This window comes from Leptodactylus fuscus, chromosome 3 (assembly GCF_031893055.1).
Source record: "Leptodactylus fuscus isolate aLepFus1 chromosome 3, aLepFus1.hap2, whole genome shotgun sequence".
Lineage (NCBI taxonomy): Eukaryota > Metazoa > Chordata > Amphibia > Anura > Leptodactylidae > Leptodactylus > Leptodactylus fuscus.
Window position 1 is genome coordinate 14105489 of NC_134267.1, and position 27326 is coordinate 14132814.

Consider the following 27326-nt stretch of genomic DNA (forward strand, 5'->3'; position numbering starts at 1 on the left):
TTTTTCTTGTGGCCACAGGCATGCGCAGTTGGCACTGCCCGAGGCCTAGAAGTTTGACCCCCAGTGCCGGAAGAAGACGCAGGGAGAGACCGTTCCTCAAGAAGATGGAGATGGCGCTGGAGACTTTTCTCGCAGCATTGGAGACACCCCCAGTGCTGTTTGAGCGCTGGGGACCTCCCCCAGTGCTGCGAGATAACTAATTTGCATACCGACGGAAACCGGAATTTCTACCGAACGGCGGCCCGGAGAAGACATCTAAAGGTAGGAGAAGAATAGCCTTTCTTACGTGGTAGGCAGAAAAAATTGCGTTTTAATGATAGGATCCCTTTAAGGGACTAGACAACCCCTTCCTTGTAATATTTATCTTAATCCTTCCTTCTTCCCAATCCGATGATTCTATTTGACAAAAATATTCCCCACAGTTACTAAAATTAGAATTTGAGAGCAGGGGAAACATTTTTGGCCGGAGGTGCAATGATAAACCCCCCGGTGAAGAATCCGCCCGGGTGTAAATCTGATTATTCCTCGATGAATAGAAGACATTGGACTGAGCATCGACTATCGGTCTGACACATCGGCGGGATGGCGGCCTCTTATCCACATGTCAGCTGCTATTCCCTGGCTTGCGGGTGATGAGGTTGGCAAACATCTTTATTTCAATTAAAATCTAATGAGTTGCTTCGGCATATTCTTAATTAAGACAAGAAGTGCTTAATTGTCTAGATTAACTCTATGATGACTGATGAGCGTCCAACCTGACAGCTCCGACGCTGAGACTGACTGATCTTCGTTCCATGGCGGCCTTTGCTTTGGCAGCGCCGATGATGAGTGAATCGGGGGGTGACGTGTTTGTTTTTGCCGTGGATTTTTTTTCTTCGTTATTTATTGGTTTCTAGGACTTCTTCCTGAGACTATAACTTGAGTCTTTATGTGTTTGATGGCCGCGGTCCAGGATACCGAACGTTCTGGGCATCGCATTCAGCCTCGTAACTCAGGATTACATTAATAATGGGTTTCTAATTACAACAAGGCTCAACTTTTCTATAGATTATTTTTATTGGACAGAAATGATGTGAAAAATTGTTATTTGTACAAGATGGTAAAGTCGGCCTTCCGGTCTGTCCCGCTTACTCCAACTCTTTCGGGGGGGGGGCTGTGGGCACAAATATGGTAATGGCAATGGCAATGAGATTGGGCACCCAATAGAGGTGCCCAATACTTTAATACATGTCACCAAGTATATGATCAATCAACAGCGGGGATTCAGGGGGAATCAGGGTAGAACCTGGGGGCACTGTACTGTGGGGGACCTGGGGGCACTACAGTGTATAGCACCTGGGGGCACTACAGTTTATAGGACCTGGGGGCACTGCAGTGTATAGAACCTGGGGGTACTGTACTGTGGCGGACCTGGGGGTACTACAGTCTATAGGACCTGAGGGTACTACAGTCTACAGGACCTGGGGGCACTGCAGTGTATAGAACCTGGGGGCACTGCACTGTGTTGGACCTGGGGGCACTACTGTAGAGTATATAGGACCTGAGGGCACTATAGTGTATAGAACAGGGGCACTACAGTCTATAGGACCTGGGGGCACTACACTGTGTGGGACCTGGGGGTACTACAGTCTATAGGACCTGGGTACACTACAGTGTATAGGGCGGGGGGCTACTATAGTGTATAGAACCTGGGGGCACTGTACTATGTGGGACCTGGGGGCACTACTGTAGAGTATATAGGACCTGAGGGCACTATAGTGTATAGAACAGGGGGGCACTATAATGTATAGAACCTGGGGTCACTGTACTGTGTGGGACCAGTGGACACTACTGTATATAGGACCTGGGGGCACTACAATGTATAGGTCTAGGGGACAATATAGTGTATAGAACCTGGGGTACGGTACGGTGTGGAACCTGGGGACCATATATTCTCTAGAACCTGTGTAGGACACACTATACTGTGTGAGACTGGGACATTACACTATATGGCAGCACTTAGGGAACACTATAGCTCTTAGACTCCCATAGCATACTGAGTGTGGCCTAGGTTGCCTGTGACAAGTCACCACCCTGGTCCGCCATATTATGACCTAAGTGTTTGTCCTTTTCTATACATTCCTATTGTTCCTGCTCTTTACGTTACATTAGTCCTCCCGTCTCTTCACTTTCTGCCTCTTATCGAGGTCTCATCGTGTCTTCTGTCAGTTCTCATTCAGCTTTCATTACAGTAAATCCTCCACCTTGTATCTGTTCTACATCCCAGACACTTGAAGGATTTTATCCTCAAGATCATCGTCTCCTTCATCACTAGAGAGATCTTCGGCGAGGTGCGGATCTGTCCATCAAAGCTCCCTCAGGTCTCCACATGGTCGCGATTCAGTGTCAGGATCGATCATCTCTCTTCTATCTCTCCAGATATTCTGATCTAATCTTATCTAGAAATAAGTAGATTGATCCCCGAATAAGTGTCGCCCTCGTACACAAGCAAGGCGATCATCACTGACTGTCACCAAATCTGTTATCTCTGCTCCGTACACGGCGACCAAAGACGTAATAGGAAAGAGAAGGAGCCATTAGGGCCTGGGCTATAGCAGTGCGTCTCTGGTACTCCTAACCGGTCATGTGCGGAGGATTACTTTATAAGCAGATTGGTGGGGGTCCGACCCTTGAGACCCCCATCAATAGTGAGAACAGGAGAAATTGTGCCCCCGTTAGGGTTAGGATAAGTTACCGAATGGTGGGGGTCTCAGTGGTCCTCTATCCTGAGAACGGGGGTGTTTTACCCCCATTATGAATGCGGTAGCAGTGGACGCAAACGCACCCATCCATTCATTCAATGAGAGCACCAGAGATAGTGGACCGCCTTCTAAAACAAGTTGATCACAGGTTGTCCCACTGTTTCGTTTTCCTACAGCTCCTCCACAGGAGAAATAAAGAATTGCATGCTGCAGGTTATAATCAACACAGTGGACTAAATCTACTCAGCAACATGTGACGTCACACTATTACATCAGACCTAATGATCTGTTATGTGCCGCAACGTAACCTTATTGGATTTTTTCGCAACTGTATTTATTAGCCTTAGTTGCAACTGGCAGCTCAACATGTGCAAAAATAGTGTAGCATGGTCAAAAGTAACTTTGCAGTCCCTGCCTAAACCATGGACATACTGGGTCCTCCAAGGAAAAGGAGACGGTCTTCATGACCCCAAATGAGTCCGCCCCTCTGTTCATTCACAATTTCTTCACAATGCCCTCTCTAATCATTGAAAGAAAAATTTCCTTTAAATTCTGTATCTCCATAGGTCTGTTACATTATATAAAATACTAAATTCTTTTTGAATCTCTTATAAAAATGGCCCTGTATCTAGTTAGTGTTGTTACATATTTGTTATGATGCCCCCTGGTGTTCCGTTTGTGTCCCCCTAATGCATTCTATTGTATAATCCATTCCCAGTGGTCGCACATGCTCAGTAGCACATGAAGTGGACATTCTCAAAGGGATTCAAAAGAACACCAGGGGGCGCCGTAAGAAGTAGATAATAGCAAAATGTATACACGGGTAATTGTATAGAGTGACTCTAATAGAAATACAAATATGATTTTAATGATCTTATAGAGACATGAAGTGTAATATTTAATCGTGGGAAAATCTCTGAAACATTATGGCCTTGGATATGGCGGTGGAAACGCGATCTGCTAGAATTGATCAGTCCGGCCTTGCTTTCATCTAGTGTTATTCAGACCTCAAATAATAAGGCGTAAGAGTGTGCTGGGGTGATGCGGTAGTATTATTAGTGACTGACATTCTGCCGTCACCGAAACATTGGGCTTGTTTGTGTTCGCTGTGACAGTGCAGCCTTGAGTTTTTGTTTATTCACCAATAGTAATCCATAGGAGAGGCGAGGGCAGCAGGGCGGACTAAGATTTATGTAACAAATCTATTATGTATGTGACTGACTATGAGACTGACCTTCACTCTGAAGACGGTAGAATTGTGAATACAGTGCTGGAGTATAATACAGGATATACTCAGTATAAGTAATGTAATGTATGTACACAGTGACTGCACCAGCAGAATAGTGAGCGCAGCTCTGGAGTATAATACAGGATACGTAATGTAATGTATGTACACAGTGACTGCACCAGCAGAATAGTGAGCGCAGCTCTGGAGTATAATACAGGATAAGTAATGTAATGTATGTACACAGTGACTGCACCAGCAGAATAGTGAGCGCAGCTCTGGAATATAATACAGGATAAGTAATGTAATGTATGTACACAGTGACTGCACCAGCAGAATAGTGAGCGCAGCTCTGGAGTATAATACAGGATAAGTAATGTAATGTATGTACACAGTGACTGTACCAACAGAATAGTGAGCGCAGCTCTGGAGTATAATACAGGATAAGTAATGTAATGTATGTACACAGTGACTGTACCAACAGAATAGTGAGCGCAGCTCTGGAGTATAATACAGGATAAGTAATGTAATGTATGTACACAGTGACTGCACCAGCAGAATAGTGAGCGCAGCTCTGGAGTATAATACAGGATAAGTAATGTAATGTATGTACACAGTGACTGTACCAACAGAATAGTGAGCGCAGCTCTGGAGTATAATACAGGATATAACTCAGGATCAGTACAGGATAAGTAATGTATGTACACAGTGACCGTACCAGCAGAATAGTGAGCGCAGCTCTGGAGTATAATACAGGATAAGTAATGTAATGTATGTACACAGTGACTGCATCAGCAGAATAGTGAGCGCAGCTCTGGAGTATAATACAGGATATAACTCAGGATCAGTACAGGATAAGTAATGTATGTACACAGTGACCGTACCAGCAGAATAGTGAGCGCAGCTCTGGAGTATAATACAGGATAAGTAATGTAATGTATGTACACAGTGACTGCACCAGCAGAATAGTGAGCGCAGCTCTGGAGTATAATACAGGATAAGTAATGTAATGTATGTACACAGTGACTGCACCAGCAGAATATTGAGCGCAGCTCTGGAGTATAATACAGGATAAGTAATGTAATGTATGTACACAGTGACTGCAACAGCAGAATAGTGAGCGCAGCTCTGGAGTATAATACAGGATATAACTCAGGATCAGTACAGGATAAGTAATGTATGTACACAGTGACCGTATCAGCAGAATAGTGAGCGCAGCTCTGGAGTATAATACAGGATAAGTAATGTAATGTATGTACACAGTGACTGTACCAGCAGAATAGTGAGCGCAGCTCTGGAGTATAATACAGGATAAGTAATGTAATGTATGTACACAGTGACTGTACCAGCAGAATAGTGAGCGCAGCTCTGGAGTATAATACAGGATAAGTAATGTAATGTATGTACACAGTGACTGCTCCAGCAGAATAGTGAGCGCAGCTCTGGAGTATAATACAGGATAAGTAATGTAATGTATGTACACAGTGACTGTACCAGCGGAATAGTGAGCGCAGCTCTGGAGTATAATACAGGATAAGTAATGTAATGTATGTACACAGTGACTGCACCAGCAGAATAGTGAGCACAGCTCTGTAGTATAATACAGGATAAGTAATGTAATGTATGTACACAGTGACTGCACCAGCAGAATAGTGAGCGCAGCTCTGGAGTATAATACAGGATAAGTAATGTAATGTATATACACAGTGACTGTACCAGCAGAATAGTGAGCGCAGCTCTGGAGTATAATACAGGATAAGTAATGTAATGTATATACACAGTGACTGTACCAGCAGAATAGTGAGCGCAGCTCTGGAGTATAATGTAATGTATGTACACAGTGACTGATCTGCTTGCTGCTTTACATGCTACTTTTCGATGCAGACTACTGTAGACATTCCAGTTGTAAAATTCTATTTTAATATTGCAGACAGAATATAAGAACCCATGTACAGATCAGGAATGAATTTCTATAATTAAGGTCTATGACATCAATTCTAATCTGGTAGGAGAAAGTCATTCATACTGAACATTGCGCCACCCGATGGTATTCGTCATGGAAGTCACCTTGAGACAGCAGACGATGTGAATCTCATAACTTTCATCTGCTTAGGGAAGAAGAAGTAATGAGCTTAACCAGCCTGTTAAATAATGTAACTTGTGCTTCGCTGCCCGGTGAATGGTTAATAAAGTTGTTTAAAGAAAACCTGCATTTCAATTTACAGATTAAGGTTTAATATTGGGCAAGTGTATTAAGGAAATGAGGTCATGCTCAATCCCGAGCCGGAGCGAAGGCGTGCATTAGTATGCGAGACATTGTGCAAGCTAAGGGAATATATATACTAATTTATCTTTAATTATTATACCAAATGTGAACGCAGCTGAACCTACCTGAGACTCTCCATCAAATATTCATTATACTGGGAGATATATAGTTGTCGCAGGACTCGTGCCGCGGGGGAATTAAGATGGCGACTTTTGTTTTTTAATGCTTAAACTTCTCATTAATTAGCTGCTATTAGAAACAGCGCCACTCTATTGCTCAGGCTGGGTGTGGTAGTGCAGTCATAAATAATATGGCCCCCGAGGTGCAATGGTATTATGGTCAAAGACGGAGACGTCTAGTATAAAACATTCAACCTATGAGTCTGTGATTTTGCAGGTTGGCCGCGGATCCCTCTGGTCATGTTCGGCTGCCTTTACTGCTTCGCCCAGGTGGGAATTGAATGGAGTCTGTTTTTGTACCCTCAATACAAAGGCAAGTTCCCGCTCTGCCCAAGAACTACGTCCGTCAAGTGAAGACACATACAAGCCGCCGAATCTTCAAGAAGATGGGAGATGGAGCCGAGAGCAAATGTACAGTTTTTCATTATTTGTCTTATTTTTCATAATAAAATGATTTCCTTTTTTATGATTTTTCATGGTTTCTTTCTCACCTATTAGTCGAAAATCCCAGAGCGATCTCCAAGAGAGGTCCACGTTTTGCCCTTGCTGTGGGGTCAGTCACCAAAATGGATAAAAATGTGAAAAAAAAAATGCTTTCTGAGATAGAAGGGTTAATAAATTAACATGAAGAAAACAACATGGCTTCCTTCTTCCACAGACAGCGCCACCACTGTCCATGGATTGTATCCAGTATTGCAGCTTAAATGGATCCTATCATTAAAACTCAATTTTTTCTCACTAACACGTAGGTATAGCCTTAAGAAAGGCTCTTCTTCTCCTACCTTTAGATGTCTTCTCTGGGCCGCCGTTCCATATAAATCTAGGTTTTCGGCGGTATGCAAATGAGTTCTTTTGCAGCACTGGGGTGTCCCCAATGCTGCGAGGGAACTCTCCAGCGCTGCCTCCATCTTCTTCAGGAATGTCCTCCTCACTCGTCTTCTTCTGGCGCTGGTGGTCAAACTTCTAGGGCAAAGCCGACTGTGCATGCCCACCGGCCACAAAAAAATGGCCGCTTACAATACTGTGTAAGCGGCCATTTTCTTGTGGCCAGCGGGCATGCACAGTAGGCTTTGCCCTAGGCCTGAGGCCTAGAAGTTTGAAGCCAAGACGCGATGAAGAGGACGTTCCTGAAGAAGATGGAGGCGGCGCTGGAGATTTCTCTTGCAGCATTGGGGACACCCCCAATGCTGTTTGAGTGCAGGGGACCGCCCCCAGTGCTGCAAGAGAACTCATTTGCATACCAACGAAACCAGGATTTCTACCGAATGGCAGCGCGGAGAAGACATCTAAAGGTAGGAGAAGAGTAGGCTTTATTAAGGCTAATCCTACGTGTTACTGAGAAAAAATTGAGTTTTAATGATAGAATGCCTTTAACATTGAAGTGAATGAACCTGAACTGTGATACTCAACACAACCACCGGACAGGGATGGCGCTGTTTGTACAAGAGCCGCAGCCCTTTAATATGACGGTGAGACTCTAATAAGATAATATTCTGTTGCATTTGTAGTTACATGAAGTTATTGTATAAAGGTTTCCCACCAAACAATGTAATCTCTTACAGATAGGATCAGAACGTCTCGTCTATTAAATATCATCAGGAACGCGGCTCGTCCATTATTTAGCAGCGGGCGCAGGAAACATTCACTTTGGCGATAAAAGATGTGACTATAATGCGAACATCCCTGACATTTACAAGCACTTACTCCGTAAAAACAATCATATATATATATTTAAGTACAATTTCTATGAAGACGCCGCCGGCGACCTTGTAATGGCAGATAATATTCCTCAGGTCCTCGGCGAATCCGGCTGATAATATATAAAGGCTTTATGTATGGAGGAGGGGATTCATTAACCTAACGTGAACCGCCGATCCCTTGTCTGTATACCGCAGCTTTATTAGCAACTGCCAGTATACAACCAAAGTCAAGCGGAGTTCTTCTAAAGCTGCAGAAAACTTAGAGGGGACCTTTTTCTCCTCCCCCGGCCTATATATTTTGGCCGGAGAGCTTCTTTAAGCTCTTTTCATCCCTTAGTAGGTTCCCCTGAACTGATTCCAGTGTAGTTGGGATTTTTTTCTTTAGCCCACACCATTCCTGAACAATCTGGGTAGTTAGTTTTGGTGCCTGGTATACTAACTAGACTCCCTAATGCCAAGTGGATGGTTTCAAGCAGGAGCAGGCAAGGCTTGGTTCACATCTGCGTTGGTATTCCGTCCGGGGGAGTCCGCATGGGGATCACCCCAAATGGAATACCAAATGTAGCTGCAAGCAGTGTGCAGTAAAAGCACACAGACCCCATAGACTATAATGGGGTCCATGTTCTTGCTGCCAGATCTCCGCACAGAACATGCGAACAGGAAAGTAGTTCATAATCTACTTTCCTGTCCGCATGATTTCTGCGGGCAGCATGCGACAAGCACATGGACCCCATTATAGTCTATGGGGTCTGTGTGCTTTTACTGCACACTGCTTGCAGTTACATTTGGTATTCCATTCGGGGAGGGGTCCCCATGCGGACTCCCCCGGACAGAATACCAATGCATGCAGGGTTCTTCTGTCCGCTTGAGAAGTCGGACATCTTCTCTTGCGGACAGGAAGGACGGGCAGGGAGTGCAAAAGAACGCACCCAATGCCCATTCAAGTGAATGACAGGTGTCACGGACACTACATGTCGGACACTGACGGTAGTGTGAACGCTCCCTAACACATTTTGTGACCTTGTCTCAAGAAAGATGGCAAGGCCATGTCCATAGGAAATGTGGTGAAGTGCAGAAAGGGGTAGGGTCAGGGGCTTTAATATTAAGACTGGTTGGGATGTGTGTATAGCAATGTCATGTTACTGATATACCGTATATATTTAACCTCTTCTTCTCCACGTACAAATTGCAGCTACTTCCCTCAGATGACCCTTAGTTGTCATCTGACAATCTCCTATAGATATATATATATATATATATATATATATATATATATATATATATATATATATATATATATATTATATTCCTCTATACACAACACACCCGGAGATCTGTAGAAGGTTTGGCTTCAGATAATGCAGCGCCATTTCAAATGGCCGATGCTGAAGTCAATATCCTCTAAATTACATACCAGTATAGAACATATAGACTTCTCGGCAGCACATTCATGTCCTTAAAGGGCAAAAGAAATATATTAAATATGAGTAATAAGGTCAGAAACAGCGTAAGATACAAATCAATACAATCTGTAGATCTGACCGCAGGCTATTTTTTGTCTGATCTTATAAAATACCGCAACAGGGTTGTCCAAGACCCAAAATGAACGACCGATCCTTAAGATAGTTTATTAATGTGAGATCTGTGGTGGTTGAGCCTTCATACAATATAGGGTCGTCCAGCTATAAAGACCTGAGCTATAATAGTTCAATATCTACTGCACAGTATACAGAGCCGTCTGCTGCTGACTCCTTACACTGTGCTCACATCTTCCCCCTGAACCCTTATGATCTTAAATTAATGACCGATCATTCATTTTGGTTCTTGGACAACCCATTTAACGAAAAAAGTAGTGTAGTGATACAATGTATCCAGTGGCGTAACTAGGGATGGCGGGGCCCCATGGCGAACTTTTGCCATGGGCCCCCCCCCTTCCCGACGTCAAAGACCCCAACCAATTCCCCCCCCCCCCGCATTCCTGCACGCTCTATTATGCCCCCTAGTGGCCCCTGCACACAGTATTATGTCCCATAGTGGCTCCTGCACACAGTATTATGTCCCATAGTGGCCCCTGCACACAGTATTATGCCCCATAATGACCCCTAGACACAATATTGTGCCGCATAGTGGCCCCTGCACATACTATTCTGCCCTACAGTGGCCCCTGCTCACAGTATTATGTCCCACTGTGGACACCCATGAACAATTATTATACTCTGGGGTCTTTTCAGACCCCAGAATATAATAATCGTAGACCCAGGGGGATGCCAACATAAAAAAAACACTGTTACTTACCTATCCCTGGCCCCACTGCACTCTTTGGTGGTGTCGGCGATCTTCAATGTCCGGGACTTCACACAACTGGGGACGTCACATGAGCTGGGACACAGGCCCCGGTCATAGGACATTGCAGAAGTAGGCCCAAAGCCTGTCTGGAGCCCAGAGAGATAAGTAACAGTGTTTTTTTATGTTCCCTTACCTCTCCCGGGCCTCCGATCATTATACTTGGAGGGCTGAAAAGACCCCCGAGTATAATAATGATGTTTGTGGGGCCCGCGGTGTCACTTACTGATCCCAGGCCTCTGCCAGATTGGTAAGTAAATAGGGCCCGTTACCAGTCGGAGTTACTCCAGCCGGTAACGGCCTATTAAGAAATAAAAAACGCAGCAGCAGTGGCTGTCGCCGGGCCCCCTAATGTCCTGGGCCCTATGGCATCCGCTACCGCTGCTACCCCGGTAGTTACACCCCTGAATGTACCTCCATTCCCCCGGGGCACACGGACCTCCTGCGTAGGAGACGTCTTAGATTTTGCACAATATTTCTGCTTTCTCCTTGTGACTGAATTCCTAAAGCTTTAAAGCCATTTCGAAAAAGTTACTTCTCCAGTTAAATACCAGAACTATCGGGAATTTGTGAACATTTCACCTATTCTGAAAGCAAATCCCAAGAGCTACCAGATGTTCTCGTCCCTCCATACAATACACTGAGCACGAGAATGAGGATTATTGATTGCGCGGCCCGCTACGGGGCAGAGACAGAGCCGGCGCTTTTTATTTTATTTCCTGAGCCGATGCCAGACACTGTATTAATGGCGAAAGTATAGTGTGACTTGGCAGCGGGAAGCAGCGGCATCTCCACTGATGGATCTCCACGAGAGATGAGGAGTCATTATTGCGGCATTAATCAGCCCTAACAGCGTCCCAAGGAGCACATTTACCATATGAGGACCTGCACAATATCCGATAGTGTAAAGGCAGCGCGGTTCCCTTAACCAACCCTCGATAAGTCTAGAAAAAAATCTTATAGGCTGATCATGGAGAAGGGGATTCTGAGAAGATACGGTAAGGGTTAACCTATTGATCAGCAGAATCTATTACGTGAATGGAGAGTGAACTATAATCGTGAGGAGCGGAGACTGATGGAGATCTTATTTTCACCTTTAAAGGGGCTTAATAATTGATTCCCTGGCACGGCAGCCCAGCAGTTTTATTTCGACCAAACACGTCCGAAACAAACGGCTATTATTATACTGTGGGGTCTCTTCAGATCCAGAGAGTGGTAAACGGAGGCCCGGGACATAAAAAAATAATGTTACTCACTTTCCTTGTTCTCCTCGGGTCTACGGCCTGACGTCAGAGACTGCTGATAGGGCCACAGGCTGAACCCTAAATGTTTGCAAAGTTCATTGGGTCACAATACTATGTGGAGGGACCAAAATGGACATAATACTGTGTGCAAGGGCCACTATGGGACATAATACTGTGTGCAGGAGCACTATGGGGGATAATACTGTGTGCAGGGGCCACTATGGGGGATAATACTGTGTGCAGGGGCCACTATGGGGGATAATACTGTGTGTAGGGGCACTATGGGGGATAATACTGTGTGCAGGGGCCACTATGGGGCATAATACTGTGTGCAGGGGCCACTATGGGACATAATACTGTGTGCAGGGGCCACTATGGGACATAATACTGTGTGCAGGGGCCACTATGGGGCATAAAACTGTGTGCAGGGGCACTAGGGGGGATAATACTGTGTGCAGGGGCCACTATGGGACATAATACTGTGTGCAGGGGCCACTTTGGGGCATAATACTGTGTGCAGGGGCACTATGGGGGATAATACTGTGTGCAGAGGCACTATGGGGGATAATACTGTGTGCAGGGGCCACTATGGGGGATAATACTGTGTGCAGGGGCCACTATGGGGCATAATACTGTGTGCAGGGGCCACTATGGGACATAATACTGTGTGCAGGGGCCACTATGGGGTATAATACTGTGTGCAGGGGCCACTATGGGACATAATACTGTGTGCAGGGGCCACTATGGGGCATAATACTGTGTGCAGGGGCCACTATGGGGCATAATACTGTGTGCAGGGGCCACTATGGGGCATAATACTGTGTGCAGGGGCACTATGGGGGATAATACTGTGTGCAGGGGCCACTATGGGGCATAATAATGTGTGCAGGGGCCACTATGGGACATAATACTGTGTGCAGGGGCCACTATGGGGCATAATACTGTGTGCAGGGGCCACTATGGGGCATAATACTGTGTGCAGGGGCCACTATGGGGCATAATACTGTGTGCAGGGGCACTATGGGGGATAATACTGTGTGCAGGGGCCACTATGGGACATTATACTGTGTGCAGGGGCCACTATAGGACATAATACTGTGTGCAGGGGCCACTATAGGACATAATACTGTGTGCAGGGGCACTATGGGGGATAATACTGTGTGCAGGGGCACTATGGGGGATAATACTGTGTGCAGGGGGCACTATGGGGCATAATACTGTGTGCAGGGGCCACTATGGGGTATAATACTGTGTGCAGGGGCCACTATGGGACATAATACTGTGTGCAGGGGCCACTATGGGGCATAATACTGTGTGCAGGGGCCACTATGGGGCATAATACTGTGTGCAGGGGCCACTATGGGGCATAATACTGTGTGCAGGGGCACTATGGGGGATAATACTGTGTGCAGGGGCCACTATGGGGTATAATACTGTGTGCAGGGGCCACTATGGGACATTATACTGTGTGCAGGGGCCACTATAGGACATAATACTGTGTGCAGGAGCCACTATGGGGGATAATACTGTGTGCAGGGGCACTATGGGGGATAATACTGTGTGCAGGGGCACTATGGGGGATAATACTGTGTGCAGGGGCCACTATGGGGGATAATACTGTGTGCAGGGGCCACTATGGGGCATAATACTGTGTGCAGGGGCCACTATGGGGTATAATACTGTGTGCAGGGGCCACTATGGGACATAATACTGTGTGCAGGGGCCACTATGGGGCATAATACTGTGTGCAGGGGCCACTATGGGACATTATTCTGTATGACAATGTATTTTTGCATTTAAAAAAAACGCAAGAAAGTTTTCCTACGTGCAAAAATGATCCATGTGAATGCAGCTTTATATTGAAATGAAAGTACCGGTGACCCAGGACTGGATACAGCTATAGCTCCATCCATCTACATAGTGTGACACTTCCCTAAGGTGCTGCCATACGGTACTCCTGGGCACATACACTAACTGGGGATTGCACATTGCTTCAAATGGGAAAGTGCAAATGTATCCCAGGAAATAATAGTAAACGATTTGTGTCCTGGAGCATCAGGTAGCGGCACTTCTGTGTTAGGCTGCGTTCACACAGAGTTTTTTGGTCAGGAATCTGCCTCAAAATCCTGACCAAAAAATGCCTCACCATACAGTCCTATGTAATCTTTTTTTTTTTCTGCTAGCGGAAAAAAGAATGAACATGTCCATTCTTCAGGCGGATTCCGCCTCAGGAAAGCAATACAAGTCAATGGGAGGCAAAAAAACACCAGGCGGATTTTCCACCTCCCATTGACTTGCATTGATTTTTTTTTAGGCGGAAATGTCTGAAAAACGCTTCAAAAAAAGCCTCATGAATTTTCCTGAAACGTATTTTTCCAAACCAAAAAACTCCATGTGTACGAAGCCTTAGGGTTTGTGGTATATGACTTTAGTATAGCGGTCTTCAGCCTTACAATTTTTGCTTGGCACTCTTTTCTCTTCTGTTTTTTTTTTTTTCATTTAAATCGGCAAAATACGTTGTCCATTGCTGTTGTAGGTAATAAGTTCAAGATCAGTGGTGATCAAATACACAGAACCCCCGCCGATCAGCTGTATGAAGCGCATTGGTTCAGTGGCCGTGCTTGGTATCACAGTTAAATCCATTCACTTGAATGGGACTGAGCTACAATCAGGCCATGTGGCAAACGAATGAGCTGTCACATGATCTGTGAAGTGGAAGCGGCATTCAGGGAGCAGCACTACCACTTAAACGGCTGATGTGCGGGGGTCCTGGATGTCACACGGTGCAACTTTGATGCTTTTGCACTGTTTTCAGTTTTGCAGATTAAACACATTTATGGAACATGTTTTACCTGTAAGGCGACATTCACACAACTGAGGTGCAAAATGGCTGTGAAACATGGACTGTTTGCAAGGCCGTCTTGCACCCGAGGGGCACCATTATCACAGATCCCTTGTACATTGCTTATATGGAGAGATCTATGAAAATGGCTGAAAATAGAACGTGACCGTCCATTATGTCCATCAAAAATATCGGGTGAACATAGAAACTGCACTAATAACATCAAACCTTCGTGCAGTTGTTTTTCCGATGCATTTTTAACTGCATCCAATACGCCCTTACAGCTGGGTACTCCAACGCCCTATAGACTTCGCACATCCGTCCTATATAAGCCCAGCAGACTCCGGCCATAACTCTCCTCTTATTCTATTACGTTACCCTACATCGCCTTTAAAGTGACAGAGCTCCATTGCGGCGGTGCATAGCTTCTAGTATGACTGTTCCATGATATTTCGGTGACATGTCGCTCTGCATCAGTCCTGCCTTGAAAAATACAATTTCACGGCCTAATGCACTTAATTCCGTTATGTGCAATATCTGTTACTTACACCTCTCATAGGCATAGAGGAGCCCCATGAATATTCTAGATGCTACACGCTGTCCGTGGTTATACAATAAGCGCCTTGACATTTCCTCTTTAGACCTTGTAGAATAAGACGTTACATGTCTTTTGTAGTGCTTTGCGTTCACGCCGTATTTCATGTTATTTTTATGGGTTTTTCTTGTGTGTCTAGAGAAGGGATCGGTAAAGGTTCACGTGACTGTGATGGGGCAGTGAAATCCAGTCCACGATTCGGCCCCATTTCCCATCCTGAGGGGTTTGTGTGGACAGAATTCTGTTTTATTACCACTCTTGTATTGCGTACAATATTCACATCATGACAATTTTATCCTTCTATGTGCACAATTTTGCTAATTTTTTCACAATTTCACCATCTTGTAAAATTATGTAATTTACAACACTTTTGATAAATTTTCTCCAATGTTGTTGACCTTGATCTTGGGCTTCTTCACCTCTTCTCTATGTTCCTTGCACTTCCTATCCTGTTCTTTCTCCATCCAGAAGCTCCTCCAGTTTTGTAGGAGACAATTCAGTAATCCTTCAGTCCTGTCATGTTCATTCTCTCATTTCTTCCCCCTGGATATGGTGATTGTCACTTTTCTCCTTGAGTCTTTATAGGATTAGGTCCAGCCAGGGTGTAGGTGACGCTACAACCATACCATAGCGTGCCGCTGCAAATTTAGCTCCACCCACTTTTATGTTGACTCCGCCCATTCTCATTCATTTTTCATGTGCCCCCACACAGTATAATCCTCCTACAGTCACCCGTAAATTATATGACCACCCTCTATCTCTCCCCCAGTTTCATATACACCCTTCATCTGCCCCCAGATTCATGTCCCCCATCTCTGCCCCCAGATTCATGTCCCCTCCATCTCTGCCCCAGATTCATGTCCCCCATCTCTGCCCCCAGATTCATGTCCCCCATCTCTGCCCCAGATTCATGTCCCCATCTCTGCCCACAGATTCTTGTGCCCACATCTCTGCCCCCAAATTCATGTCCCCCATCTCTGCCCCAGTTTCATGTCCCCTCCATCTCTGCCCCAGTTTCATGTCCCCTCATCTCTGTCCCCAGATTCATGTCCCCCATCTCTGCCCCCAGTTTCATGTCCCCCCATCTCTGCCCCCAGATTCATGTCCCTCCATCTCTGCCCCCAGATTCATGTCCCCCCATCTCTGTCCCCAGATTCATGTCCCCCATCTCTGCCCCCAGTTTCATGTCCCTCCATCTCTGCCCCCAGATTCATGTCCCCCATCTCTGCCCCCAGATTCATGTCCCCCCATCTCTGTCCCCAGATTCATGTCCCCCATCTCTGCCCCAGTTTCATGTCCCCCCATCCTTGCCCGCAGATTCATATCCCCCCATCTCTGTCCCCAGATTCATGGCCCCCATCTCTGCCCCAGTTTCATATCCCCCCATCCTTGCCCGCAGATTCATGTCCCCTCCATCTCTGCCCCCAGATTCATGTCCCCTCCATCTCTGCCCCCAGATTCATGTCCCCTCCATCTCTGCCCCCAGATTCATGTCCCCTCCATCTCTGCCCCCAGTGTCATGCCATCCTCTCCTTCATCTGCCCCCAGTTTCATGTTCCACCTCAATGTCTACACACAAAAAAACACTTAAACTCACCTTTTCCTCGCTTCCTCGCCGCTCTCTCCGCAGTGTCACTAACACAGTTGTAGGTGCGATGTGACGTCATCACATCGCGCCTACACAGCCAGTAGCCGGAGTGCAGCAGCAAAGCAAGGAGCTGACCTGTGACAGCTCCTTGCTTTAGTCGTGTATGTATTCAACTCAGATCTGCGTCCTCCAGACGCAGATCTGAGTTGAAATCGGGACATACCTCCCTCCAACCGGGACCGCGGGACACGTCACCGAAATCGTGAATGTCCCGCGGAAATCGGGACGGTTGGGAGGTATGTTACAACCTATCAATCCGTTTACAAGCAGGAGCGATCAGATTGTAATCTGCAGGTCTGTGGGAATATCACAATTTCATTGGGAAGTGTCTGAAGTCTCCCAACTAGCTAATATAGTCTACAAATATTCTATATAAAAAACAAAAAACTTGAGAGTCTTCAGTAGTTGATAACTTTTTTAATGGCTAACTAATAATGATGACAGATTACAATACAGATATCTCAGATCCCTTCCTCAGGGCTTTCGCTCATCTCTAATAGCAACCAATCAAAAGGCAGCTTCCATTGTTCAGGAGTAGGATACAAAATGAAAGCTGTGCTGTGATTGGTTGCTACAGGCTGTGATTTGTTTGCTATGGACAACTAAGACAATTTTGCCCTTTAGGCCATTTTAATGAACCTGCCCCATTGTCTGTGATGAAACCCCCCAAGCAATTCCTGAACCAGTTTCCGTATTGGGGGTCATCCTCTTCCCTCAGACAATACCTTTATATTGCGCTAGTTCTGTGTAATCCTTTGTTCTTCTCATAAAGGCTCCTGCCATACGTCTCCATTGTATTCTAATAATATTCATGGAGGATTTTACGTCTAACCCATCATTAGTTATAAGTGAACGGTATTAGGCTTCACGTGACGTCCGCGGGTAACGCGCAGCGTCTGTAGTTACCGTAATCCGAATCATCGGGGGTTTCTCGAGATTAAAACCCGGCTTATGGCTGTTTAAGTAAAGAAGACGGCGGGAAGGTGGCGCATTAAGATGGAGAAGAGAACGGACTAAAATAGAAGGGAAAAGATCTGATGTGTGTTCACGACACAAAAATATTCAAAAACATTCACAACCCGTGTCACGTTCGTGTTGTTGCCGTATCGTGGCTCGTGGCTTTCGGTATGAAATTGTGGTCTTCTATTAGTAGGACTTACAGAAACCATGAAGAAGCTGTATGGGGGCCTTGGTAGTCGATGTTGTGGTGAAGGACTATCAGACATGTGGAATTTTAATATGCCCAATCATTGTGTTCTTGAAGAGACAAACCTTAAAAGCGTTATATGGTGATGATATAAAATGTGTTTACGTTTCATTCAGGGGGTACTCTGCAGATATGGGGCCCCCAAAACTCAATGATTAGCTTTACAGAGCACAGCAGGGGACAGAAATCCGGTTCCTCGGCCTCCATTGCAGCCGCTCCACCTCTCTGTGATGTCATTGACTTTGCTCTACTCTGACTACAGGTCTATAGAGTAGAGCGGAGTCAGTCATGTGACCAAGAGTCAAGGCATCGGTAAGGGTCTAGAGGAAGGAGACCTCGTCCCCGATGAGCTCTGCAAAGATAATGAGGGCACCAGAGGTCCCCATCCATATAGTAATGTTAAAAACGTTGTATCATTAACTACCCCATGAGAACTTACTCTCTTGTCCCCAATGGGACACTGGTGCTATATGGTGTATGGGTGATCAGGAGGAGATCAGCTCAATGGGTTTAGAAGAAGTGACCAAATTCTTTCCATCTCATCCTAACTTTGAGGTTCCTCAGGCAGCGTAAAGGCTGGAGATCTGTCACTACTATAGGATATTATTTGTATGGACCCTATATCTCCATATTCTACTACATGGCCCTCGGAGGTTGGCTCCCACCCTAGACCCGGGATCCAATTGGAACCGATGTGATGCAGCTCAGTCAGCGGTAGAGGTGGGAAAACCTTGCTGCTTTAGTTTCGCAAACATTCACAAGATTCTCCTGCCTGTTTCATTTTGGACAAAACTTTTTCTCTCCAAACCAAAAACCAAGGACAGAAAGAGGAGCAGAATGCGTGGCACGCTGGGGAATGTAGCTCCACCAGCTTTTACTCCTCCCATGCCCATCCCCACCCAGTATAATGCCCCTATAGTCACACTAGAGTGATATGCCCCCACATAATAATGTCCGCCTCCTGGTGCCCCCACAGTCAGTAGTAGTAGTCCCCTCCATCTACCCCAGTTTAATGTCTCCATTGTGTAACAGACAAACATCAGAACCCCCATTCCCTGCTGATCGTCTCGGCCCCGAGATGAGTCTTCAGGGACCTGCAGACGAGATGTGAGTGATGTCATCTCCTCGTACCTTCTACTCCCAGAATATCGGACACATTGTAAAGCTGCTGTACCATTCTAGAATTCAACTCATCTGCGTTCTCTGGATGCAGATGAGTTGATACCAGGACATACTTCCCAACAAGGACTTGGAATCCAGGACTGTCCCAGTGAATCTGGGATGGTTGGGAGACATGCAAAACTTCTATTATTATATTTTTGGATCTTTTCAGATTATATTCATCAGAGACCGGGGGAGGGGCTGAGACATAACAATCACCAGTACTCACCTTCCCTCACCTCTGCGTCCGCCCTTACATCGCATTTCTCAATTTGTGACGCAATTCTGGCCCATTCTGCTTAGTAGATCTCCCTCAATGTACCTACCAGCCATCTCTGTCCTCTACTGCGGGTTACGTGAGGTAATGAGACAATATGGCCACCCCCAACTCATTACACGCAGAACATAAAGGAATCGCAGGTTTCTCTGGCTTACAAGGCTCCGTGATGAGAAACAAAGGAGCAGGCGGCGAGGTGGTGAGACGTGAAGCAGAATTCCTGCCGTTCTCCTCAGCGTAATAGAATGGAGGATTGCGGTCCCCGGGAGGTGGCCATGTTCTTATCAGCGCTCTCCTTCCTATTCATTAGGCTTAGTGGCTCTTCCTCAACAGGACGATGGCTAAGCCGCCTCAGACACAATAGACAGAAGTAGCGGCATCTTATTACTGAACATCACAGAAACCAAGATATAGATGAGAGTCCTCACAGTGTCCATGAATACGAGACGCAACGAGTCGCGGTGAGACCACAAGCAGCTTTATAGGGGATTTCAGGTAAACTTACTGCAGTGTTGTCAACCGATCGCCCGATTTTTTTTGTATTTTTTTGACTACATACTGTACTTGGTGGGTCATCGACAATTAAAGGGTTGTCCTATGGCCTATCTTCTCTGCAGATCCCATTGAAGTCAGTTGCGGTCAAGGTATTGGGCTGCTATACAGTGGATGGAGCTTTCTGTTTCCGGCTTCGTATATGGGACTTGGGTGGGTGGGTGCCGGAAGCTGATCGGTCTGGGGGCTAGGTGTTGGCCCCTTATTGATCAGATATTTACAGCCTATATGGGAAATAAGTATGGACAACCCCGTTAGCTTTTTCCCGACGTCGCAGTCATGTGATCACCAGGAGTTAGGGAGTTGCTGGGTCTTAGGGGCATTCACATGGAGGAAGTTGGCACTGATTCTGGCGCGGAAGTAAAGCCTCCCATTGACTTCCTCTTGGGAAATGGTCACAACCACTCAGTTGCCACTCTATTCATACATTTCCAGGTGGAACGATACAGGGACTGCACATTGCAAAGGTTTAGGAAAAGATGATCCAGATTTGTTAATTATTACTAATTAAGACAAATCAAGATCGTGGGCTGGTTATATACAACAAGGTTAGAAAAACATGGCTGCTTACTTCTACAAACAGCGCCACACCTGCCCATAGGTTGTATGTGGTACTGCAGCTGAGAGCTGACATGCTAGACATAATATATGGTGTGCTGCTGCTCCTCATGTTTTTCTAATCCTGCACCGCCCCTTTAAAGAGGACTTTACACCACCAGCAGCAGCTCCAGTTTCTTGCATCTTACAAGTGCACCTCCATTGATTCTGGTGCAGTTGGGATTTTTTTCTCTAGCCCACACAATTCCTGATCAATCATTGCTGCTATTTTCAGCCCAATTATCCCCTCCACTGTCAGGTAGGCGGAGTCAGGCAGGAACAGATGGACAGGGACCGCCCACCTGAAACTAGAGAGCATAAATATGCTGAAAGTAACAAGAAATAATTTCCGGGAACGATAAGGACTGGACAAAGGATTCCAGAGTGTCGGTATCAGTAGAACCGCCCGCACCTATTAAACATTGCTAAATGCTGAAGCTGGTAGGCGCCACCTCCACTAATTCCAACTCTCTGCATCCTTCAATAGGTGCCGCTCTACCGATTCTGGTGCTTTTGGATTTTTTTTCTAGCCCCCACCACTCCGGAGCAATCAATTCTGTTAGTTGGGCTTTCTATTATAAGGTGGGCGGAGCCTGTCTCTCTTCTTCAGTCCAGGACCGCCCACCTCACATCAGAGAGCCTATTAAGTGCTAAAACTAACTGCACCAATTGCTCAGGAATGGTAGGGGCTAGAGAAAAAAATCCAACTGCTGTGGAATTTGTAGAGCAACACTCATTAAAGGATGCAAAGGACTGGAGTTGGTGAAAGGTTCCCTTTAAATGAGAATATCTTATTCTGAGCTTATATCGGTACTATATTGATCCTGCCCCCTCTGATTGCCGGGCACTATACTGCGGCTGATGTGCGGTAAGCTTCAGTGTGCCAGCCTGTCCATTACGTGCCCCGTCTAGCTGGTATTAAACCACTTTGTGTATGATGTCAGTGCTATACAGCAGTATATAATAACCCCACGATGGATCTGGAGCGGCTGAGGCGGCGGCTGTCACTGCTTGCCATGTCAAAATACCCTGAGCTTTCCCAAACTTTCTTCTGAAGCTGTCAAGGCTGGAGCCTTGATCTAGTGCCTGGCACGGCACCGAGTCGCGGCTTTGATCTGTGCCAACAGAAGAAGGAAAACTTACAGAAAGTGTTTCATGTGGTTATTTGTGTTTGTTCTTCACCCTTGTTGTTTCCTTCCTTTATAAGAGACTTTTCTACATAAAATAGAGATAAGAAGGGCCGACGGGAATGTCAAGACGTCAGAACTTCAGCGGGTATGTACAGGATGACAGATATAGTACATGTCAATGGTTGTACATCTCACTATTTTCTGCTTGCTGTCAGTGAATGGAAACTCTATCGTGTAAATGTAGAGGATGATGTTATGTCACATTACAGGAACTTAGGTAAGGGTTTGTCTCCTCCAGGAAATCCAATGCACCTAATAGATTGGGTTTCCGAGTACGGAGACAACCTCAGTTACTACCACATACCCAAACAGGGCATATGGAAGTGGTTTCTAAGGCCCGGGTCACATCAGCGGTCGGGTTAACATTCGGTAAGTCCACTTGGGGAGCCCCTGAACGGAGACCTATTCGCAATAAAAAGTGATTTCCTGGGAAACCCATGGACACCATAGACTATAATGGGGTCCGTGTGGTTTCCGCTCGGTGTTCGAGAAAAGTTCTGCTTGCCTTATAGTCTAAGGCAGGGCTAGGGGACGTACGGCTCTCCAGCTGTTGCAAAACTACAACTCCCAGCATGCACTTGCTCTGCTGTTCTTGGAACTCCCATGGAAGTGAATGGAGCATGCTGGGAGTTGTAGTTTCACAGCAGCTGGAGAGCCGAAGGTTCCCTATCCCTGGTCTAAGGGGTCCATGGGTTTCCTGAAGGTAACCGCTTTTTAATGCATATAGGTTTCTGTTTGGGGGTCCCCAAGCGGAAACCCAAACGCTGATGTGAATCGGGCCGAATAGTCAGACCACCCCTTTAAATGGGCACTAACTTTCCAACAAACATTGCATAAATGACAAACAATTATAAGAAACTTATAAGATAGAAATGCCTCTTACTCCTGTTTTCCTCCTCCCTCCCCTTACTAAACTGACTTTCACTCTGAAAATCTCTGCTATAGCTTGAATTAAACTGCAGGTCACATGACATATTATACATATCTATAGGAGTCTATGGAGGGGGGAGTGAGCAGAGGGAGAGTGATATAGAAGCAGAGATACAGGCTTAGTCTGATGCTACAGCTGAATAGAAATCTTTACTCTCATCAGTACAGGCCAGTACTTCTCTATATATCTCCTGTGTGGTCCTGGGCTGATTCTAAGAGAGTTATGGAGCAGATTCTCCTCTACCTACTGTGTGTAATGTTTGGTAGCTAGTCTCCACCCACCAGCTCAGAGAGAACTGCAACCTACCTATAGAGCCTGCAGGGGAAAACTGCTAAATCATATAATAGCCAATTACTCCGCCTGTATAGACACCACAGTAACGATTTATGCAAAGTTTATTTAACCCCTTCCTGATGCCATAATAGTACAGTGGATGTCAATTATTTAAATATAGCGGCCGCCATACCCACCGGGGTCTCTGCTGTATAATTTATAATATTATACAGCAAAGACCCAACGCTAATGCCCGCAATCTGATTGTAGGCATTCAGGCCCCCGGCGCCTCCGCCAACGAGAATTTTTATTTTTTTTGCAAAGTTTTGGATTTTTGTTAATAGGTTAAAATGTAAATAAAACTATATAAATTTGGTATCACTGAAATCGGACCGAAACATAGAACACAGGTGAACGCTGTAAAGCAAAGCCTGTAAGAAAGTTTTTTCTCCAATTCCGCCCCATTCTGAATTGTTTTCCCGCTCCCCAGTACATTGTACAGAATAATAAATGGCGCCATTATGAAAAACAATTTGTCCCACAAACATTAAGCCCTCCTATGGCTGTGTGAGCAAAAAGTAAAAAAGGGTATGGGGTTTGTATGGCGGGGAGTCAAAAAGGAAAATCGAAAATGGCTCCAGCAGGAAGGGGTTACAAGCTTGGTACACTGTAAGTTTATCAGAACCCATCTGGATATGGCGGCCATGTTCACCTATGGCAGATTTGTGGTATCTCTTAACAAACCCAATCAGCATCTCAGTCACTGGAGGAAAGCATGGACGACTTCATTCACTATGAGTAAGATGAGATTGACAATAAATAGAAAGTTTTTTGCAAAGAAACCTGACTTGCACAAAAAAATTAGAGACTTTTTATGTCTTGTAGGCCAGAAATCTGCCCCACTGACTCATGGGGACGCTGTTGTGACCTTACAGTGCAGAGAGGGGGAGGAGGGAGGAGGAGCTGAAGTATTTCCTTCACCTATTGTCACTGGTGTGATCCTATGTTATCTGCCTCCAGCTTTATAATAGAGGCGTTACCTTCCATTGTAATCCGGGCCTATACTGATAATGACGGCTGAGCCAGGGGACACAGCAGAAGCCGAAAACTAACAGAAGTGTGATATAGAAAAGTGCAATGTATAAAAGACATTTGTAATGTGCAAGTCCTCGTATATAATGGGCCAATTTCCTTCCGATAGTCTCTCGGGCAGGAGATGCTCTTACAGTCATTAGATCCCATGCTGAGGACACTCCGGCTCTGTGTCCGCTACTCAGGAGTTTCCTAAGTGTTTTGCTGTATCTTGAAGTCCATTTCTTTATGAGCAGCTTCACACTGTGACTTGGCCCAGATATTAATCTGCCAACGGATCGTGATCTAGTGGCGTATATGTAGTTACAGAGAACGCGGGCCACTTAGGTACGTGCAGCCCCTACAAAGAGTATCTGCCTTACCCCATAGGGTGTTTATATCTACAGATCTGATGATTGGGAGTCAGTGGGGGCGCTGGGGTGTTGGATTCCCGATAGAATGACACACTATGGGAGAACAGTGGAGGCAATTTTAGCAATAAAATTTTGAGATAAAACGTGTAACATTCATGAAAATGAAAGTCAGTAAGGCCATTGTGATAGACATAGAGGCCCAGGTAAATAAGGGGCCCACATTTGGGTCTTAGGGACACAACCAAGTGTAAAGGTCGAGGGGGGGGAGACGATTTTATAGTGGAGTGAACAAGGATGACATCTTATTGTCTTCGACCTCCATTTATATCAATGGGGGAGATCCGTTCTGTTCCATTTCATTGTCACAGAGTATCATAGAACCTACTCTATAATCAACGGAACAGAGGATTGGACCCCACATCAGAAGAGCCTCGGCCTGTACATTCGTGTCTATGAGGCCTTACCTGGGCTTACCACCCCCCTGTTACCCACCATCAATGTGCTCAAATCCATGTCCCCCCCATCATATCCCTCAACTACATGACAATGACATGAAATAGGATGCAAGATGGCAGCTGATAGACATCCTACAGGGTGCTAAGACTCTGACCTAGGCCCAGATGTTCCTGGATCCATCTCTCTCTAATGGGTGGGGGTCCTGCTGTGCCCCCTTCACTTCAGTATAGGGAACTGCAGTTCAACTATATTCAACAACATGGGAACGCCTGCGGTTCCTTGCACAGCCAGGTAGTCGGGAGCGCAGGGAAAACTGCAAAGGATGAAATGCGCCCTCACTGTGGGGATCTCCCTTTACATTATAGTAATGTAATATTGTTATAGCCGATCAATTAACTCATTAATTAAGAACAATTTTCTATTGTGTTGGATTTGTCAGGAATGCGACGTCTCAACTATAATTTTTTTCTATCCGTGGCCCATTTACCAAGTTTGAGCTCCTTGTTCTAAGGTCTACATCAGAACCTGCCGGTCCTAAGTGCACATCAGTTTCCCGGATTTCGTGCGGGTGCACAACATACAATACTTATTGCAGCCCTGATAGGACGTTGTTCAGATACTCGGTGGCTCACCCCGTGACAACTAACCCAATGGCATCTTGAAGTGTTTTACGGGCCCCAGTTTTGGACTGATAATCAAAACAACCCAGTAAGAAACCACTTCTGTATAAAATAAGATTTATTTGCTCTTTTTGCAGATCTATATACATTTGTACATATTCCTCATGCTCAAGACCAGTCTGCAGTGTTCAAGTCTTGCTCAATAATTCACAAGCAGCTTCAGTGTATAAAATATTTTATTACTATCATAAATAAAATTCAACTTTTTTTCCAATTTTTTATTTATTTTTTTATTTTATTTTATTTTTTACAAAGGTTTGTTGTGCTTGTTTAAAAATACCAGCATGGAAATAAGACGTACACACGCGTGAACCTGCAGAGACGGGTAACAGAAGACATGACCCCCCCCAGGAACTCCTCTGCACATTGCCATACCCCTGGAGAAGAATACAGCCCCCCCAGATGTGAGGTGGTCTTCACGAAAGGGGACTGACACACATGAAATAGTCAAGAACAAAATGTGTCATTATGGCTAAATAGACGTATCACAGAGCGCAACAAGAGAACATGGTAAAGTACATTCAGTATATCATCATTCATCCAGCACTGCTAGGCTGCCGCTCTAGAGATTGTCTCCCGAAATCATCCAGATCAGCCACAGACAATACTAAAATGCAAACCCACTTTCATATATTCTGGATTCATGGTGGTAAAAATCACCTCCGAAGAGAATTTTTCACTCTGGAGGACCCAATAGGCCCATGTATTACACAAACAAGTCATTGATGTCAATGGAAGCCGTGTAATACCTAATGTCTCCTGTGGAGGCACTGCAGAGAAACGAAACACTTGCTGCCAGATTCAACAACAAATTATGAATGAACTGTCTGTCCAAGAGGAGCAAAACCACCTGATCAAAGTCCTCCGGGGGCCCCTATAACACAAGAGATTGACCAAAACAACGGACCCCCTTAAGATTCATCACTACTGCTAGGGCTATCTTAGTCTGGTGTTATCTAAGTCACTTGCCCATTTGTATATGCCGATTTTCATGGGGTTTGACTAAATGTCTTCCACTGTGGGAAAGACACTGGTTGAAGGTAAAGGTGTAGGGTTATAGGTTGGACATGATGGACCTGTGTCCATCCATCCAACCTCATCTCTATGGCATATAACAGGATATGTGCACTGAACAACCCGTTTCTTTATTTATCGCTCCAATAGCTTCAAAAATAATCACCATAAAAAATCCTTTTGTGTCCGCAGCTTCTATGGGCCATGTGTAATACCTCATTTTTCCAGTAGAGGTGCTGCAGATAAACTGGACAGTTGCTACCAACACTAAATGTGCAAGAGGCTCAACACAATGTCAGTAATCTGTAATCCTCTGGATCTAGCCCAATGTCAAGGCATTTCTACCTCCTGAGATATTGCTTTCCTTATTCTGGATACTCTAACTGTAAAGAACCCCTTCATATATCTAGAACATATAAGAATCTTCCTCGTTTCCTTTAATGATAGGGGCCGCCGAAGGCGGAAACAAGTGGCATCCGTGTGTCGCCCATGCACCAGCCATGCCGTTCATTCACGGTCATGTGCAACCGGCTTAGCACATGACTGCAGGATCAGACTACAGAAAGACATGTATTAGACTGCATAGGAACTGTAGACTCAAAACGGTGGAGAATTCTTTCAAAAACACTATTGCAAAGTTGCAAATTTTTGCTTTGCATTGGAGCAATAAAAAAGTTTGCAAATGTATTCAGGGCCTGTAAGAAACAAGATACAGAGAGATCGTTCCTGATGATACATTTCATAAAGCAAACTTAATATT

At 45.4% G+C, this 27326-nt stretch overlaps 1 protein-coding gene across 3 annotated transcripts in view; it reads left to right on the top strand.

The window, feature by feature from the left end:
- Positions 1 to 27326, top strand: part of HHAT (hedgehog acyltransferase) — a 346637-nt gene that overhangs the window by 173105 nt on the left and 146206 nt on the right. Inside the window, exon 12 of one of the 3 annotated variants that reach the window (XM_075267135.1) lies at positions 25808 to 25883. The exons of 1 other annotated variant lie outside the window; for it this stretch is intronic. In XM_075267135.1, the coding sequence (XP_075123236.1) occupies positions 25808 to 25863 (56 nt within the window). In that variant the 3' untranslated portion in view covers positions 25864 to 25883. Of the gene's footprint in view, positions 1 to 6628; positions 6822 to 25807; positions 25884 to 27326 lie in introns of those variants that run through there. One more of the 3 variants, XM_075267134.1, reaches the window with a different exon arrangement.